At 36.1% G+C, this 21,350-nt stretch overlaps 1 protein-coding gene across 1 annotated transcript in view; it reads right to left on the bottom strand.

Annotated features, from left to right (window-relative positions):
- Nucleotides 1–21,350, bottom strand: part of IFT80 (intraflagellar transport 80) — a 106,126-nt gene that overhangs the window by 73,255 nt on the left and 11,521 nt on the right. Inside the window, exons 3-5 of the mRNA XM_053657869.1 lie at nucleotides 19,972–20,194; nucleotides 11,180–11,290; nucleotides 5,508–5,576 (exon numbers count right to left, since the gene is read on the bottom strand). Coding sequence (XP_053513844.1) covers nucleotides 5,508–5,576; nucleotides 11,180–11,290; nucleotides 19,972–20,194 — 403 coding nt within the window. The remainder of the gene's footprint in view (nucleotides 1–5,507; nucleotides 5,577–11,179; nucleotides 11,291–19,971; nucleotides 20,195–21,350) is intronic.

Genomic DNA, 21,350 nt, shown 5'->3' with positions numbered 1-21,350 from the left:
GGGCAGATGAAGTGCTTTCCAGATAAGGTCAAGTTAAAGGAGTTCATCATCACCAAGCCCTTATTATATGAAATGTTAAAGGGACTTATCTAAGAAAAAGAAGATCAAAACTATGAACAGTAAAATGACAACCAATTCACCACTATTAACAACTGAACCTAAAAACAAACAAACTAAGCAAACAACTAGACCAGTGGAACAGGAACAGAATCACGGAAATGGAGATCACAAGGAGGGTTGTCAGTGGGGAGGAGGGGAGAATGAGAGAAAAGGTATAGGGAATAAGAAGCATAATAGGTTGGTACTAAATAGACAGGGGGGAAGTTAAGAAAAGCATGGAAAATGGAGAAGCCAAAGAACTTGTATGTAGGACCCCTGGACATGAACTGAGGAGTGGGAGGAATGCTGGGGGTGGAGTGCAGGGTAGAGGGGAATAAAGGGGGGAAATGACACAACTGTAATAGCATTATCAGTAAAATATACTTTTTAAAAAAGGAACTTTTTGGTTATATAAGTCACTGGGTCAATATCGAGAAAAAGTTTAAATGGAGGCTTCGTTTCTTTAGTTTCCATCAGCCACCTCTTCCTTAGGGACCTCAGTTTCCCCCTTAGCTTCTTCACCTTTTACCTTTCTGTAACTGACTCTCACATTAATACTTCAGTCTTTACCTCTGAGCTCTAACAATATTTCTACTTGCCCCAAAGACATGTCAGAACTCAAACTCTCTTCCCTCTGAATTCTTACCTCTTATAGGGTATCCATTCCTCTCAGCCATGAAAAACTACTCATTTTTTTTTCAGCTACTATCACCACTGCCTTGGTGTTCAAACCTAAATCCACACTAGCATGGAACATTTCAGTAACCTCCTCAGTAGCCACCCTTATTTAATCTCTATGCCTCTAATTTATCCTGCATATTATCACTAAGGTAGTATTCCTAAAAGACATCCTTATCTCTTACTCTCCTGCTCAATTTTCTTCAAAGTTTTAGAATAAAAGGCTTATGAAATAAACTCCAAACCCCTCCATGAAGCATCTGAGACCATCAATGTCTTCGTCGCTCTAGCAGTCCCTCACATGGCCTACACCTTGGCCCAAAGGGTATGGTCTCACTCACACTCACCTGACTTCCATGTCTTATGTTGGTCCCCTCTATGCCTCTAATCATCTAACTTCCTCCACAGAAACAACACATGTCTTTACCTAATTTCTTCACCTAATTTCTTCATCCTTCAAAGCCCACCCAAAAGATGCTGCAACTTTTTCCAGGAAGCTCTTCTGATACTTTCTCCCCCAGAAGTATTCATCTCTGCCTTCCTTGTCTTCCCACAGCACCTTATAGCCATGAGCACATTCTGCCTTGTACTCTAGTTCTTTGTATCTCCAGTTAACTTCTTTTACTAAATTCATTATGGACAGGTTCCATGTTTTGTCATTGCATTCTTCCATTTGAATATAGCATGAAAAAGGTTTGCAATACTCTATTCCAATTTTAACCTATAATTAAAATACTATATAATGTAACACATGATAGGGCTTAATTATAATCACCCCCAGCCTACACATTATTTTTCTCTAATAAGAAAAAACCACTCCTCAAAGGTATCAGTAAGAATCATTTTTTAAACTAACTCAAATTTCCCCCCCAAACTTGGGGGTTAATCCTCCTTCTATATCAGAGGAGAAGGTAATGACTGTGACTTTTTCTGTTTGTATATCTGGTTCTAATCATCAAGAAATTAATTTAGGAAATAATTTCTGTTCATCAAGAAATGAGTATAATTAACACAAACATGTAGTAAAAACCACAAGAATGCTTTCAACATTGTTTACTAAACTCCAAGTATTACAATAATTCAGGCTTATTTTATTTCATTTTTATGCCAAAATTTAGTTTTCCTCAAAGGAGGCAGATGTCCCCCACTCCCACCTAACACGACTTTAGTTGAGCCTTTAGTATCCAGCTTGCGGTAATTCAGATTTATAAAAACCCTCAAACCCTGTGGTTTCTAATAAATCAAACAAACTTCATGAATAACAAGGAATTCTTCCTTTGAGGTTAATGTCCCTATAACTTAACTTCTCTAATAATTTTTCTCAAAGATAAAACAGGGAAAGTCTGTGCCTTGTTAGAGAAGCGTGGGTTGCATCAATGATTAAAACTCAAAAATCAGACCCACAGTTCAATAGTAAATTTGTAATCCTTAACCTAGAAAAAGATCATCAGATTGCCCCACTGAAATGCCAGGAGGTTAACTAAAATAAGAAAATCTAATTTAATTTTGCACATTAATGTTATAATTAACCTAAATCTTGAGGTTGAAAAGAATAAACAGGATTCAAGTAGGATAAAAATGATTGGTCCTTTCACAGCCATTTGATGTTAAGGAATTTATAGCTATTTGGAATGTTGATGGAAAGTATCATTATATGACATGAATATATAATAAAATTACCTATATTATATGATATAATCTGTATTTTGGCTTTTAAGAGAATCCTATTTACCCATTGGAGGAAGTTTGGAGGAAGGAAAAAAAGAGCACCACTCATCCCTCTCCAAAATAAACACCATAGACAAACACTAACTCAAAATGAATCACAGACCTAAATGCAAGCACTAAAACTATAGAACTCTTAGAAGAAAACAGGTGTAAGTCTTTATGACTCTATATTAGGCAACAGTTTCTTAGATATGATACCAAAAGCAGAAGTAATTAAAGAAAAAAATGGATAAACTGAACTTCATCAAAACTTTTCTGTTCTAAAAAACTATCAAGACAGTTTTAAAAAAAATCACAGAATGAATAAAATATACACCAAATAAGTCTACTAACCACAATATATAAAGAATTCTTACAACTCAGCAATAAAAATTGTGCAAAAGTTTTCAAAAGACATTTCTCCAGAGAAAAATAAACAAATGGCCAATAAGCACAGAAAAATATCCTCAATATCATTAGCCACCAGGGAAATTCAAACCAAAACTATAGTGAGATACCACTTTACACTCACTAGGATGATTATAATAAAAAACACAACCAATAACATGTTGATAATGTAAGAAAATTGAAACAGAAATTGAAACCTTCATATATTTCTAGCGGGAATATAAAATAGTACATTTAATTTGGAAAATAACTTAAAAATTTGTATTTGCTGATATAGAACTATATAGAACTATCTCCAAGATAGTTCATGACTCAAGTAAAAATAAGCAAAGAGCATATTGTAGTGGACACAGTATGCAACCACTTGTTTATAAAAGAAGAAAAGGAATATATAAAAGCAGATTTGCTACACAAGAAAAAGTTATACCAGTTGCTTCTAGTAATGTTTGTTGGGTGGCTGGACAACAGGGGTAATATGAGAGATCAAAATAATATTTAAAAGGCAATTTTATTCTGTCTTGTATATTTTAAATTCTGAAGCATGTGACTGTATTATCTATTAAAAATTAATCCTATAAATAAAATAAAAACATTTAAGTGCTCCCTGCAAGGTACATACTACCAATGAAAATTAATGATCACTAATTAAAAGCAGATCACTAATTTCAAACTTACTTTCAGATTTATGTTTTATTCTCCCATGTAAGACAATGAGTGAAGTGAGCATAAGAAAAATGAGAATTTTAAAATCCAATTAAAAATGGAGCGGCCACTACTGAACTCCAGCTTACTGTACTCATTCCAAAAAGCATTCCAATGTTGTCAAATCCTCCAATTTTTCAAGACACTAGAAATCCAAATTTGTAGGTGAAATGTTTTGATTTGTAACATTGAGTCTGTACCATGCTAGTGGACCAGATTCAGCCCCAAAGCCACTTGTTTGTGACCTCTAATTTATAACGTCTTTAATTTATTAATGAACATATTATGCTTCTAACAGCCTTGCCAACTTGGGGCCTCTGAATGCACTTTCTCAGTAAGAGTGAAGTAAGTAGCAGCTTGGCCACTTATTAGCAGACCCATTACACAGATAAACTTCACCAGTGTCACCTACTCTCTATGACTAACAGTGTTTATATTAAACAACTGATTCTAAGTTTCAACTCCAGACTTGGGAAAGTCCAAATGCAGTGGACCCAAAGGTAGTAAAAGGAAAGAGATGTCTGGGAAGAATTCACGGCAGGAGCCTTAGGGGTGCACTGATGAAGGATCTTAGGCAAGATCCTTCAGATATACTGGGTAGTGATATAAGCTTTCAGAATTTCTCTGAAAATCTGTGTCTTCTGTAGACAACAAATTTAGCAAAAGAGAAAAGAAAGGAAAAAAGGATATGTTTCAGCAGCAGCAGCTAAAAAGAAATGCAGCCCCAGCTCCAAGAGGGCGGTGATCTTTGAAAGAATTCTGTCAGCGGCTCATATGTCAGACATCATAAAGTGAGAATGCCAAATAATTAGCCCTAACAGAAAGTATAAAGCCAAAAGTAAATCGCCAAACCCACTAGAAGACTAAAATAAAGTTTATTTTCTAAAGGTACATTTTATTACTAAAGTAACAATAAACTGACTTTTTTTTAACTAAAATTCACCCATGAATGTGTCTATAAACTCTAAATTTTCTACTCGTGGATAAACATTCTACTTGGAGATTATCTGTAGGGAAGATTTAACCTCAGGAGTAAGTCCTAACTAGTACTATGGTTCCTTTCCTAACATTTGGTTAATGGGTAACTAAAAGAAACAACTATTTTAATGTTATCCTGTGAGTAAACAACTTAAAAAATGAAATGTATAAATTTTTATTGGTCAGCTGTTGGAAATGCTTCACAGTATGATTTTATCATATAATCTGAAGAATAGTCTGCAAGCAGCTTTTTGGCAACCTGTTTCTGAAGATCAGCTGATAAATTCTCAGGTCAACATTAAATCTGTGTTATTGTTCCTAGGTAAATGTTACTAGGAAAATAAATCTGCTATACAGAACAAAAATCTTATACAACCTAAATCCCAACAGGAATGCCCATTTTATAGACTGACTCTACGGACACTTCTTCCCAATTAACATGGAAAACCGAGACGTTGCTGAAGTAGCTGCAGCTTACCAAGTTTTGGGTCATCAGGATGTCTGCCCCCCTCCATTGTATAGCAATCCAATATATAACATAATTTAGAAATGGTGCCAATATTATGAAGTTATTAGGACTTTTTAAGTCAGGAGAAACCCAATATTTTCTATTACTATTATTCACTTAAGCAGATACTAAATCCTATTATAAATGGGATATGTTCCTAATACTTCAGAATTATTTTTAAAAGAACCACTAGCCTTTAACCATGTTTGTATGGATTCACTAACAAAGAAAAAGCCCTTGAGTATTTTGGATATTTCTTGGCTTGAATAACATAGGTACCATAGTCGATCAGGCAACATGGAAAATAAGAGGAAGAAGTATAAATGAGATTTCAGCTTTTGAAACTGACCAAAATCAGTCTTAGAAACGGTATTAGACTATTTTTAAAGGAAAATGCTAAGACATTTTATTTTATTATAATACATACCTTGCTGAGCTAAAGTTGATCTTAGCATTCCAGTCTTTGACCAGATTTTTATTTGTCCATCTTCTCCCACTGTAAAAAGAAAATGATAATATTTTTAGCTACAAGAAATAAATTTAAATTTAAACATTAAATTTACATGTAAAAAATCAGCAGTATCTATGTTCATGCATATTTAAAATTTGGACAAAATTCATTCTAATTAAATAATAGTGCTTTATCACTGTAAGATTTAATTGAAATTTTATCAAATTATCCTTCCATGACAAAACTTGTTATTTTTTAATATTGGAAGACTTATGAATACGAAATTGAACTAATGCTTTCATTTTCACTGGAATCTCCATCCTAGAATTCTAAGAAAAGTACTTTCAGTGTAATAAGATGAGTTACGGCCGAATTCCAATGACCTGGGGACTGAACAGATGAAGCCGTAGACTACTTTTTTGAACAGTTTGCCTGAAGGGTTAAAAAGAAAGAGGAAGTTGTAGCTAGAGAGAGTTATTGGTTAACAGAGGATTTTTACTTCTTCTCAATTTTCAAAATGGACAACATCTAAACACTCTCATGCACTGAAAAAAGGAGAAGTTGAAGAAACAAGTAAGAGAAGGTAACAACTGACTGAGAAAAGTCTGACAGAAGGCCCGGGGAATGGTGTGATTTTAAAACATATCCACAAAGGTGTTGTTACTCCTTTGCAGAGGTGGAGTTTAATTTCTCTTTCCTTCAGTGTGGGCTATACTTAGTGACTTGCTCCTAGTAGAATGGTAGAAATGATGGAGTACAACTTCTGAGGGTGGGTCATAAAATACATTGCAGCTTCTATCTTGTTCTCTCATGGATCAGTCATGTGGGGAGAAGCCAGCTATCTTGTTGTTAGAACACGCAAGCAGCTCCATGGAGAGGCCCGTGTGATGAGGAGCTAAGGCCTCCGCCAACAGAGGAACTATGAACTCTGGCCAACAGCCATGTGAGTAAGCTATCTTGGAAACAGATCCTTCAGTCCCAGTCAAGTTTTCTTTGACTGCAGCCCTGTCTAACTTCTTAAGAGTCTGGGACAGTACCACCTAGTTAAACTGTTCCCTGTCTCACAGAAACTGTAAGATAATACCTGTATATTATCCTAAGTCACTAACTTTGGAGGTAATTTGTTATAAAACAATAGATAACTAACACAATAGGTGAAGAAGAGAATCCTTGCAGTAGGGCAGGAGATAGGAAAGAGATAGAAGAGGGTAAAGGTCAGTTAAATGAGAGTATTTTGAATTTAATATTTTAAAGAATTACAATTTTTATTTACATTCTACTTGAGCATTTCAAAAGTATTTTTGACAGAATATTCTCCTCAAGTCATGTAGGAAAATTACTAATAAGACTTCCAGCCAACATGGAGTTGTAGGTAGATATGCTTTGCCTCCTCACACAACCAACAAAAGGACAACAACATATTTAAAAACAAAAAATACCAGACCCGCCAGAAAATCAACCTGTATTGAGTCTGACAACCAAGGAGTTAAAGAAGAAACATTCATTGAGACTGGTGAAAGGGAAGGAGAGGATGCAGGGCCAGGTGGTGGCTGGAGGACCAGCCGGGCAAGGTAGCAGCTAGTGGACAAGGCAGTCCCACATTTGCACCAATAAACTGGGAGGAACATCTGGGGAGCAAGACAGACCATGCAACCCAGGGTTCCAGTGTAGAAAATAAAGCCTCAAAACCTCTGATTGAAAAAAACCTGTGGGCAATGCAGTGGCGAGAGAAACTCCCAACCTCACAAGAGAGTCTGTTGGAGAGAACCACATGGTCCTAAAAGGTCCACAAACCCACCCACCCTGGAATCAGCACCACAATGGGACATTCTGCTTGTGGGTAGCAGGGAAAGTGACTGAAAGCTGGCCAGAGCCCAGCAAGCAGCACTATTCACTCTGGGGCCCCTCCCTCATATATAGTACAACAATGCAGGGCTTTGCAGAGACAAAAAAAGTATGGCCCAAATGAAAGAACAGATCAAAGCTCCAAAAATAGAACTAAGTGATGAAGACACTGACAACTTATCAGATGCAGAATTCAAAACACTGGTAATCAGGATGCTCACAGAAATGGTTGAGTAACGTCACAAAATAGAGGAAGAAGTGAAGGCTATAAAAAGTGAAATAAAGAAAAAATACAGGAAATCAACAGTAAAAGGAAGGAAACTGGGACTCAAATCAACAATTTGGAGCAGAAGGAAGAAATAAACATTCATCCACAACAGAATGAAGAAACAAGAATTCAAAAAAATAAGGGGACCTCAAGGACAACTTTATTTGCAGGCCCGAGGCTCAATCCACTGAGCTACATCAGCCAGGGCTTCAAGGACAACTTTAAACATTCCAACATCCAAATCTTAGGGGTGCCAGAAGGAAAAGAGGAAAAGCAAGAAATTGAAAACTTATTTGAAAAAATAATGAAGGAAAACTTCCCCCATCTGGTGAAGGAAATAGACATGCAAGTCCAGAAAACTCAGAGAATCTCAAGGAAGTTGGACCCAAGGAAGCACACACTAAGGCACATCATAATTACAACCCAAAGTTAAACATAAGGAGAGATGTCCTGGCTGGTGTGGCTCAGTGGACTGGGTGCCAACCTGTGAACCAAGGGGTTGCTGGTTCGATTCCCTGTTGGGGCATGTGCCTAGGTTGCAAGCCTGGTTGGTCCCCAGTGGAGGGCATGCAGGAGGCAGCCACATATTGGTGTTTTTCTCCCTCTCTTTCTCCTCCCCTTTTCCTCTCTCTAAAAATAAACAAATAAAATTTTTGAAAAAAAAAGATAAAGAGAGAATCTTAAAACCAGCAAGAGAAAAGGAAACAGTTACCTACAAAAAAGTGCCCATAAGACTATCAGCTGATTTCTCAAAAGAAACCTTGCAAGCAGAGACTTCCGGCCAACATGGAGTTGTAGGTAGACACATTGTGCCTCCTTACACAACCAAAATTAAAAACAAGAAAAATTTAGAAACAAAAAAGCACCCAGAACTGACAGAAAATTAAACTGTATGGAAGCCGGACAACCATCCATCCAGACTGGTGAGAGGGGTGGAGTCGGCGGCAAACGGGGAGGGGTTGTGGCAGGAAAAAGCGGTGGCTAGCAGACCTGGGCGCAGGGTGGCAATGAGCAGACCTAGTGAGGTGAGCAAAGCCACTGGCTGACCACCATCACACATCTGCATGCAGAGAAACCCGGCAAAACTGGGGAGCGAGACAGACCACGCAACCCAGGGTCCCAGTGCCAGGAAATAAAGCCTCAAAACACTAATTGAAAACACTTGTGGGGATTGACACACAGGAGAGACTCCCAACCTCACAGGAGAGTTCGTTGGAGAGACCCACAGGGTCCTAGAATGTACACAAACCCACCCACCCGGTAATCAGCACCAGAAAGGCCCAGTTTGCTTGGGGGAAGCAGCAGAAGGGTCTGAGGTCCAAAGAGAGCAGAGCAAGCACCAATGTTCCCTCTTGAACCCCTACCCCCACATACAATGTCATAACCCAGCCACTGGGTTGCCCCACCCTGGTGAACACCTAAGGCTCTGCCCCTTATACCTAACAAGCGTGACCAGACCCCCCCAAAATGGCTCAGATGGAAGAACAAATCAAAGTCCCAGAGTAAATACAACTAAGTGACCAAGAGATCACCAACCTATCAGATGCACAGTTCAAAACACTGGTGATCAGGATGCTCACAGAATTGGTTGATTTTGGTCGCAAATCAGATGAACAAATGAAGGACATGCTAAATGAAATGAAAGAAAATGCACAAGGAACCAATAGTGATTGGAAGGAAACTGGGACTCAGATCAATCAAGTGGACCAGAAGGAAGAAAGAAACAACCAAACAGAAAAGAATGAAGAAACAAGAATTCAAAAAAATAAGGAAAGGCTTAGGAACCTCTAGAACATCTTTAAACATTCCAATGTCCGAATTATAGGGGTATCAGAAGGGGAAGAGGAAGAGCAATAGTGGAAAACTTATTTGAACAAATAATAAAAGAGAACTTCCCCAATCTGGCAAAGGAAATAGACTTCCAGGAGGTCCAGGAAGCTCAGAGAGTCCCAAAGAAGTTGGACCCAAGGAGGAACACACCAAGGCACATCATAATTACATTACACAAGATTAAAATGAAGGAGAGAATTCTAGAAGCAGCAAGAGATAAGGAGACAGTTACCTACGAAGGAGTTCCCATCAGATTGTCAGCTGATTTCTCAAAAGAGACCTTACAGGCAAGAAGAGGGGCCTGGAAAGAAGTATTCCAAGTCATGAAAGGCAAGGACCTACAACCAAGATTGCTCTATCCAACAAAGCTTTCATTTAGAATGGAAGGACAAATAAAGTGCTTCTCAGACAAGGTCAAGTTCAAGGAGTTCTTCATCACTAAGCCCTTATTTTATGAAATGTTAAAGGGACTTATCTAAGAAAAAGAAGATTAAAAATATAAACACAACCAATAACAGGTGTTGATAATGTAGAGAAATTGCTGTAAAAAAACAGCAAACTCACAGTTATTAATAACCACACCTAAAACAAAAGAAAACTAAGCAAACAACTAGAACAGGAACAGAACCACAGAAATGGAGATCATGTGGAGGGTTAGCAACAAGGGAGTGGGAGGAGGAGAGAGGGGGAAAAGGTACAGAGAATAAGTAGCATAGATGGTAGGTAGAAAATAGGGGAAGGGCAAGAATAACATGGGAGATGTAGAAGCTAAAGAACTTATGACACATGGACAAGAACTAAAGGACAAAAATGTGGGTGGGAGGGGGTGTGCAGGGTGGAAGGAAATGAAGGGGGGGAAATGGGACAACTGTAATGGCATAATCAACAAAATATATTTAAAAAAGAAAAGAAAAGAAACCTTGCAGGCAAGAAGGGGTTGGAAAACAGTATTCAAAGTCATGAACGGCAAGGACTTACATCCAAGAATATTCTATCCAGCAATGCTACCATTTAGAATATAAGGGCAGATAAAGTGCTTCCCAGATAAGGTCAACTTAAAGGAATTCGTCATCAGTAATCCTTATTATATGCAATGTTAAAGGCATTTATCTAAGAAAAAGAAGACCATCAAAAACATGAACAGTAAAATGACAACAATCTCCACAACTATCAACTGAAGCTAAAAAAACAAAACAAAACAAAAACAAAGTAAGCAACTTGAACAAGAACAGAATTCTCCAAATCACAGAAATGGAGATCACATGGAGGGTTATAGGTGGGGAAGAGGAGAAGGGAGAATGAGGGAAAAGGTGCGGGGAATAAGAAGCACAAATGGTTGGTACAAAATAGACAGGGGGAGGTTAAGAACAGTATAGGAAATGGAGAAGCCAAAGAACTTAAATGTACGAACTGTGGACATGAACTAAGGTGGGGGAATGCTGGTGGCAGGAGGGTTGCAGAGCAAAGGGAAATAAAGGAGAGGAAAATATGGGACAACTGTAATGGCATAATCAATAAAATATTAAATAAAAGAAAGCTAGTAATAAATGACATTCTGAATTACAACATTATATAGCAGCGTAGATCATTACTGTGCCAATTATTTACTATTAGTGAAAGACTGTTTTGAAGAAAATATTTTGTTCCTTTGAAACTTTTCTTTTAAAAAAATTCATTTAGCCTGTCATTTTTGCAGACAACTTACCTGTAACCAATGCTGTTCCTTCATAATTCCATCTTCCTGCAAGTACTGCTCCACAGTGAGCTTCTACACTTTTTTCCACTCTTCCTAACTTAGAAATCAGATGAAATTTACCTGAAAGAAATTATACTTGAGAAATCTATTTTACTAAATGAATTTTTTCAATCAACAAACACCTGTTGTCTCCAACTACTGGACTAGTTAGCATAGTGCTAGGCACTAAAGACAAAGGGCAAAAAAATATAATTATTTTTACTCTCAAGGAACACACACAATCTAATGAAAAATAGACACAAAAACAAAATTATAAAACCTTGAAACAAGTGGTGTAAGAGAAAATATATAAATGATGCTATCATAATTCAAAGGGACAATTAAACTGTGCTGAATATGGCCAAAAGGAACCCAAAGAAATGTCAAGAAAGCCTTCTATTTAAGCATTTTTGCAGGCTTGCATTTTTTTCTTACAGGCAATTGAAAAGCAGGAAAAGGTATAGAGGAGAGAAAGATAGTGAAATGGTTTTAAAAGATAAACTGAGGCATATTTTAAAATTTTAAGAGTTTCTATAAGGAAAAATTGATTCCAATCCCAGCACCAAACCAGAAGTGATCAGGAGTGCTCCCCTAACAGAGGCTCAGAGAGAGGCTTTCATAGAGGAAAGGCAGAAGCAAAGTAAGGAAATTATGGACTGTAGCTGAAAGCCCAGTCGGCTGTTTATGTTTGGTTGTCCTTAGGTTTCAATCACGTAAACTTGAGACATTTATGGGCTAGACTTTGGTTTGCACATGTGGGCCAATAGCATTAGAGTCACATCAGTCTAATGGCCTCCTTGTTTAGTTAATTTAACAATTAATAATCCCAAATTTTAAAATATTTACCTTACATAATGTTACATTGGGGCAGGCACCAGGTAGACTAGAAAAGCAGGCTATCTGGTTCCCAACCCAAAAAGTTCACAGAGAGTGAGCCAAAAGTGAGTTCATAGTCATTTGTATAAAAATAATATAATAATTAATAACTAATAATACAAGAATAAACTCTGTTTCATGTGCCCACAACTGTATACCTGCTTTTGCCTAACCCCATGTTCAGGGAAGAACATCTTTAAAGTACATAAACAAAGGGTGTAAGAGATGTCAAGGGGATAAATCAACTGTGCAAAGAGTATTACAGGAATCTGAGAAAAGATCAGTATGGTTTTGAATGATCATGAAGTCTTATAACACATAGATTGTGTTATTAGGTAAATTAATTAAGTACAGTGAAATTAGAAATGTTACCCAAATCAATACATACAAGGTCTGTCCAGAACAAGTCCAGCCATTGTTAATATAACAAGAACGGTTCACACAACATCGATGTAACCTAGCAGCCAAGGAGGGTGGACTGGAATGTGCACATGTGAACAATGATGACTACACTGTACTAGTCAGTGGGGGCAGTAGATGCCATTGAGTGAGCACATGTACTGTGTGACCAACACATTCAAAATGAGTAGAGCAACGAATCTGCATCAAGTTTTACATTAAGCTTGAACATTCCTCTGCAGAAACTATTTGGATGATTCAGAAGGCCACAGCTATGGGCAACTGGTGATTGGCAGCTTCATCACAACAATGTGCCCACTAATGCATCACATCTTGTGCAGTTTTTTGGCAAAATATCAAATCACCCAGGTGTCTCAGACCCCCTACAGGCCAGATTTGGCACCCTGCGACTTCTGGCTTTTCCCAAAGTTAAAATCACCTTTAAAAGAGAAGAGATTTCAGATCAACAAGATTCAGAAAAATATGATGGGCAGCTGATGGCGACTGGGAGAACTATGTGAGGTCCTGAGGTGCCTACTTTGAAGGAGACTGAGGCATCATTGTCCTGTGTACAATGTTTCTCGTATCTTGTATCTTCTTCAGTAAATGTCTCTATTTTTTATATTACATGACTGGATACCTTCTGAACAAACCTCGTATATAAATTTGTGTATACATGTATAATTTGGGGAGAGCAGTAAAAGAATAACATGGCTGCCTAACCAAATTTTGCCTCAGAGGATTTATTTTGTTTCAATTCACTTTTAACTTAAGGTTTTCAAGATCTGGCTTAATATTCACTATTCATTAAAAATATATTTAAGTCAGATGCTTAAGATAGCTTTAAAACATATCTCTGGAGAACTCTAATACTGATGGTTTGAAAACATTTAACACCTAGCACCCTGTGGTTCTTTCACTGCCCACCTGCATCCATTCCCACCAACAAAGTCTTTCCCTCCTTTTCACACAGTGTACATTATTTGTAGCTCTGTTGCATCATTTTTTATTGGGCTGTGATTTGTTTCAGGGCATGGGGCCATGTCTTAGTCATATTTTTTATTTGCAATATGCTTTTACATAACCAGCATTTGTTAAATTTAACCAACTCAGCAACCATATCCAGTAACTAAAAGTAAATAAATTTTTTAAATGGACTGCTTTGACATTGTTTTCTCATTCATTTTCTAGCACTTCAATGATAATCTACCCTTTTCCTTCATCCAGCCACCCACTAGCACCATCGACTCTCTACACTTTCCTTTTAATTTTATAATTACCTCTGGGCCATTTTTCAACGCAATAATTACTTTGAATTAAACTGTGGCACTATTCTCTTTATGATACTAACTTAAAATTACAGACAACATACAAGAGAGCGAATCTCAAGAGAAGAAACTAAAGATGACGTACAGTAAGTGGAAAGCTAATCCTGTGACCATTATTTACTTAATCAGGTCGGTTTCACTAAATGTTAGCACGTTGCCTAGCACAGAATATCCACATATTACACAATTACTGAATATCATGAATAAATCCATCACCAAAGAAATTATCCAAACTCTTAAACTAGAAATGAAGGGTCCAGAAATTGCCTCTTTATCTATTCCATATTTCAAAAATGTATGTGTTTTGGTCAATGATATGTCATTATAAAATACCAAATACTGACTTTCTAACAAGTGCTAAAATTCTTCTTGCTTCCTATGACCTCACAGAAGATATACCATATTTTGCCATGTATAATGTGCTCCCATGTATAATGTGCCCCCATGTTTTTATGTGCATTATACATGGATTATTATACTCATTATTATACCCATGGTATGTAATCCTTATACCATGTATAATAATGTGCATGCTTATTTTTCCCTCAAAAACTTGGGCAAAAAAGCATTATACATGGCAAATACAGTATATTGGGATAATGAGGGTCAGCTCTTTGCATAGATTTGGCACTTAATAAATCTTTGGTCTTTGTATATTGGCTGATTATTATAAATTGCTTGAATAGCACACCCCAGAGTAAAGCATAAATATAAGTTACATATACCAAATATTTAAAACCAATAATTACTCATTTTTAACTCTTTTGGTTCTTCTTCTCCCCAGAGTTTTTATAACTTTTTAAAAGTACAAGCCTAAAACTAGAGATGAACTAATTTATTTCCAATTATTTGCTAGGGGTGGGATTGGGAAGATAATATAACCAACATGATTCATTTATTGATTTATTAAACAATGAACAATTTGGATAAAAACATGGGTATTTGAATTCCAGGGTTATAAAATTAATCTCTTGTTATTACAGATAAACTAGAAAGAGGAAAAAGTTATAAAAAGAAAGAACAGAGGGAGTAGATTAAAGTTATATGAAACACATTTTTTAAAATTAGAAATGCCTTAAGAAATGTCCATGGAAACATAAGAAGGCTAGGAATAGGGTGTTAGGAAAAAAGGGCACATGAGCACTTTTGCAGAATGCTTAATAGCAGAAATGTTTTGGCAGATGGTTGCAAAAAGCCACAGAGATCAGTAACTGCTAACTTCTGATAAAAAAGAAATAAATACACAAATTCTTTTTAAAATGGGGTTTTAAAGTGGACATATGAAGTAGTAAGAATATAGAGGTTATTGTAAGATATCTAATATAATGTAGGAAAATATCAACTTTCACTAAATATAATTTAAGGAGTGTTTACTGGCTTTACAAGATTTTATACCAGAATTCCTTAACATAGCAGCTCCCCTAATGCATTTTAAATAATTCAATTCTTTTTAAAATGTAAAATTTTTAACACATTGTTAAAGAATGTCTCCTCTATAAAGTGGAATACAATTGCATGAAATGTTCAACAGAGCAATAATATTGAAGAGAGAATTACTGGTCAGACAAAATACTTGGCAAAGGGCTGCTTTATGTTCAGGACCTGCCCCAAACCCAAGGATGTTTTCTGAACATCACCATTAAGCCCACAGAAAAGGGAGGGGGACGGACAAAGGAAACGCTGGAAAAATGACGGACAAACTCAAAAATTGTAATCTTTTCTGACAGGCTAAAGGTGAAAAAAACTAAGAGAAAGTTGGTGGCAACTAGAACAACACTTAAACAATGAATTAAATCTTGAAGAGAATTTTTAAGTATGAGGTTAACATCACACAAATTGAAAAAGCCCTAGAAATCTATGGGACATTATTTTAATGGTTAACTATGCTGCATGGTCCCATAAAAATTTGTTAAGAGGATAGATCTCATGTTATATGGGCTTTTTCTAAAACAAGAATAATAGGGTTTTTTTTTTACTTAAAGTATTGGGTTAACATAGAATATGGCACTGATATATCAAACACCCCAGATCTTTATCTGGCAGGAAACTCCTTGACCACCTCCTAATGTCATCCACTTTCTTTTCCACTTGAACATTTCTTTTTCATTTCTGGATGCTGTTCTGTCTTTCCCTTCCACTTCTTTTCTTCGATCTATCATCCTTTTCCTTCTGTTTCATAAGACCCCAGAGACTCCTCATCCCAGCCCAGGAGAAAACATTCAACTACTCTGCTCTGGTTCTCTCTCCCTCCCACATTTAGCTGAGCCATGTTACCTTATTTGTTTTTTTATACAGTAAACCCCGAAATAAACATTCTAGTTTCTCAAGAGTCATAATGCATTTTCCCTTATTTAATCTTACAGATTTATCTTTTAAATTACACTTTTTAGACTTTTTTCTATCAGAAAGTGTTTTATCTAAAGCCAATGTGAAATAAAGACCCAAGCAATCATTATTTAGTTAAGTGTAATAAAGTGATCTTAATAATTTAGGGCACACTCAGACAACAGAAATTATCAAGACTAATTAGATTTACTATTCATATTTAGCAGATAAAATTCAATCCTCATACTGTTGAGTTTAATAAGGAAAATGCGAAGAAAATATATGATATGCCATCTTCTGTGTAACTTCTTTTAAAAAGGTGAAATTAGAATATATACATGTTTTTATTTGTTTCTGTCGAAATAAATCCAGGAAGAATAAGCCAGAACCAAAAAGATTAGCTACCCAGAGGGAGTAAATGGAAACAAGATGTATGGGGTCCGGTGGGGAAGGGTAGTAATATTGCTCTGAGTAAGTAAATTTTTTAATACAGTTTTGACTTTGTGGAACCGCCCACATTAATGTTTAGCATATACAAAAAATAATCAAATCAACAAGAATAGAAGGAAAATCTTAAATGAAAAACAAATAGAAATAAATATACTTCACTGTATTTTAAATGAATGACGTAACACTTAAGCAGGGGAAATGCAAGTAACTTTTGAACACAGGACTCGGACTCTATAACCTCAGTGTAAAGAAAACAACAGGAAACAAATATTGAATTCAAATTAATTTTTTCAGTAGTATGGGTTGGCAACTCTGAAACAACCTACTGTGTACTGTAGTATTGAGCAAATGACTAAATACAGGGTCCAGCACCAATAAGGCCTCTTTTTTATTACAAAACCTTTTATTACAAAATCATAAGCATGTAATTCTGTTACATACTAATATCACACTCAAGCACACCATATAACATTTTAGATGAAATGTTCAAATTAAAACTATAAGTTAATACACCCATATTATTACCCTACCAACCACACTCAAGTGGGTATTACTTCTGCCAGACCCTGTATATGGAGAATAATGAAAGCCAGGCTTTCTCACTGTTTTCAAATATGGAGAAAAAGACACTAGAATTAACCCTGTGGTGCTGAATTAGAACTGGTGGCATTGGAATTAATTCATGGCTGTTAGCATGAAAAGAAAAAAATGAACGGAAGAAAGGGAAGGAGGAAGGAAGAGAAAGAAACAGCTGTAGGTATGTTTTTAAGTGTACATTTACATTCACAACCCTTAGCTCAGTCCTCTGAAGGGGCCGTAAAGTAGACACACTCCTTTGAAATTAGCACATCCAGCACTCTCATCTTAGTTTTTAAATACATTAAGCACCCCCCCCCCCAAAAAAAAAGAACACGAGAAATGGCTGATTTGGGTGCTGGGACAGGGAAAATACAAGATGAGCTAGAACACCTTGTACCAGCAAAGAAAGGCTCAAAAAATGATGAAGGCACATATCTTACCCCGCAAAAAAAAAAACAAAAAAAATTGAGCTGGCTTAACGGGGCTCCCACTGGCCAAATCTGGGACAATGTTTACATCGAAATTAAAGATTAATGGTAACAGTATACTCAAGAAATAAAATAAGAATCTATGAATCTAAATGACTTAAGCAAACAAATAAACAAATGGGGGGATGGGAGGCTCTACCTTGCAGCAGAATACCAACTAAATAATGTGGAAAGAATTATAGAGTTTTTAAAAATTACCAATTGGCAACCATCTTAGTAATAACTCAGCCAAAAATCATCAATAGATACTAAGATAGTGGGAGGAAGTTCGAGGAGAGGAGGAAAAGAATATTTTTAAATGGTCTGAAAGTGTTCTTTCACAAATTATTTTAAAAGCAGTAATGTTATAGTAGATTAATTTAGTGAATATGCCTTTTGAAGTAATCAAAGATCACTAAAAATGGGTCAAACCAGCATCACAAATCTCCTAATATGATACCCTAAGTACCGATGCTAAAAACGTGTAAACCATATCTAATCATGAGGAAACAGCCACCAAACACAAGTTGAGGGACTTTTCTACAAAAATAACAGGACTGTATTCTTCAAAGCTGCCAATATTAAAAAAGAAAGACTAAGGAGTTGCTCCAGATTAAAGGAGGCTAGAGAAACATAGTAAAAGCAATGTGTTATTTAGTACCAGAAAAAACAAATTTCTATAAAAGACATTATTAGGACAATTGTTAAAATTTTAATAGGAACTATAGATTAGATAGATAATACTATTGCATCAATGTTAAATTTCTTGATTTTGATCAATGTATTGTGGTTATATCACAGAAAATTCTTATTCTTAGGAAATACATTAAAGTGTTTACAGTTAAAGGGCATGTCTAGAAATTACTTTCAAACGTGGGGGAGCAGGCAGAGAGAGGGAGACAGAACCGATGATAAAGAATATGGAACAAAATGTTAACAATTAGTAAATTTAGATTAAGGATATGGAAAAGTTATTCACACAATTCTTACAACTTTTCTGTAAATGTGAAATTAAATAAAAATTAAAACTTTTTTATTAAGTCAATGCTTTATCATCTGATGTAAAAAGAATTCTAGCTGTGGTTCAGTCTCCTAAGCACCAAGCACTAAGTTCTGCCTGTGAAAGTCGTGGAATCTGATGTGCTTGTCTGCCATAACATCCCTTCCCGGTTCTGGTTACAAAAGCCCTCTTCTCTTTGCTTCCCTTTCCACAGTGGCCTGAAGCCTGCTGTGCTCAACCAGTGCCCCATCCCTTGACTAAAGTAATTCACTAAGTGATGGGCAGGTGATCCCATGATCTCCCACCACCATCTCTACTACTTGACTGCAAGAAATATTTAGGAATAAGCACTCTCTCTGCTATGTCTATTCTAGCAGAATAAGACTGGGGCTGTGGGCTGCATGATGATGCTCACCTTGTAGGGACAGCCTCTCTAAGACACAGTAAGAACAGGGGCCTGATGCACCTGTGCTTAAAGATCAACCCCTGGAGCTAAGTGAACCAAAAAACTACATCTTTGCATAAGTGTTAGCTGAGTAACTTTCCATTACTTCTGATGAATGTACTCTTGACATCGTGGGTAAAGTGTCATACAGACAATAACAATTCAAGTTATTTATTTTATTTTTTTTATTTATTTTCAGAGAGGGAAAGAGAGGAGAAAGAGAGGGAGAGAAACATCAATGTGTGGTTGCCTCTCACACGCCCCTTACTGGGGACCTGGCCCACAACCCAGGCATGTGCCCTGACTGGGAATCAAACTGGCCAGTCCTCGGTTCACAGGTCAGTGCTCAGTCCATTGAGCCACACAAGCAAGGGCCAACGATTCAAATCGTTTCTAAGAAAATTAAAACAGTCCCTTAAAAAGCAGAAAATCATGCTTTTTATGTACCAGTAATAAAGCTATGATCAAGTTAAATAAATCTCCGACTCTGTAAGTAGAAATTAACATGTACTAGATAATAAAGATAGCTTACTAAATGAGTATGTGTTGTGTCCTTATTTTTAGTGTAGTTATGTCATGAAGTTAAATTTGAAGAAATTAGAAACCAAAACTGGTAACAGCTTAATAACTAGTACAAGAACACATAAAAAATAAAGCCAAAGGTTCAGATTCAACCCCATGATACAGCAGTTTAATTCACATTTTTTCATGACAATAGTTTTATAGCTTGTATTGTACATAAATCAACTGACCAAAGAAAAAATGGACAAAATGTGTGGATGAAGACAAACAGATCCACAAATACCAGTTGGTAAAGCAACTCAAAGAATAAAAGTCATATTAACATGATGTCTTTTAAATACAACGAGGAGGACATAACATCAAAAACTTACCATCTGAACTTGTGAGGACAAAACTTTCTGCCTGAGTTTGTTTCTTTGTACCTAAACTTTTTGGAAACCAGTGAAGATCTATTGGGTAAATATCATCCGGAAGCTTTACTATTTGACTTGTTTCACTGGTTAACAAGTTCCACTTCACTATTTGGTGATCATCGCTGCATGAATACAGTTCTTCAGCAGTGGTCCAGCCCACACAGCTCACTAATTCTTGATGTGTCACCATGTTAAGGAGAAACACACAAAAGTCTTAAATTTTAAAGAACAGAAGACTTTTCAGATGCAGATTATAAAATGAGTATAAAATACAATGAAACATTTCAACCTTCTAAATGTAGCTACCATTTTATGACTTCATATACTTTCCACTTAAAGGAAAATGTGCATCTAAACAAACAGTTGCAAGAATGGAAAGCAAGTTAAAGCCAGATGCCAAAAGAAAAAAAAGATTTGACTACATAGAAATTTGACAATTGTGTTACAAGATATTCCATAAACAAGGCCAAAAGATACACAAAAACACTGAACAGATCAAAAGGTATGAAAGAATATACACTAAACTACTGGGGAATAAATAGGGAAAAAAGGGGGTTATACTTTTTAATCTACATATATTTGTATCATTTAAGTTATTAAATTAAGCATGTATTATTTTGATGTTTTAAAAATCAAGTGTTAATAGAGAGTATTGAAATCTAATAGTAAAATATCTGCTTAAATTACACACTATAATAACAATTTACCTAGGGAAAAAAACTATGGCTTAACAGCTGAAACTACAATCTTACCAAACTTACTCACATTAAATTCAGGAAATAGTTCAATTACAATTTACTTCATCTATAAAGTGTATAGTGCTAGATACGATATGAACCCTAAATTTCTTACTTTATTTGATCCATTTTTGGTCTCTGATTTATCTGAAAGATTTCTGATAAATCAAGAAGCCCTCACTTCAGAGACCAAATGGGTCTCTCACTTCAGGCATTTCAGTTTGTTGTTTATGAGGGACACTTTCTATTGCTTATATCTGGAATCCTACATTAGGGATCATCCCTAGGTGGGTGAGTTATTCTCTTGACCATCCTTTTACTTCCTCCTCTTCTGGTCGGTGCTTTCTATTAGCTTATCTGAGTATTCAAAAAACTTCAAGAAGAAAGAAACAATGTGCCATAATTATTCTGGGATGTTCTAAGATTTTTTAATACTTCAAAATATGGCAGATTAAGCAAATGACCAAAAATGGCTAAAAGAAATTGTAGAAAGATTATAACAGTCTAAAGGTAAATAGGTAATAAAGTGAAACTGGAATACTGGTAACTCAAAATATAATCTAAACAAAAGAGATCAGGTAGCTCAGTTGGTTAAAGCAT

This window comes from Artibeus jamaicensis, unplaced genomic scaffold (genome assembly GCF_021234435.1).
Source record: "Artibeus jamaicensis isolate MK-2021 breed Jamaican fruit bat unplaced genomic scaffold, CSHL_Jam_final scaffold_474, whole genome shotgun sequence".
Lineage (NCBI taxonomy): Eukaryota > Metazoa > Chordata > Mammalia > Chiroptera > Phyllostomidae > Artibeus > Artibeus jamaicensis.
Note: the sequence above shows the minus strand (reverse complement) of the source record. Positions and strands in the feature narration are given on the sequence as shown.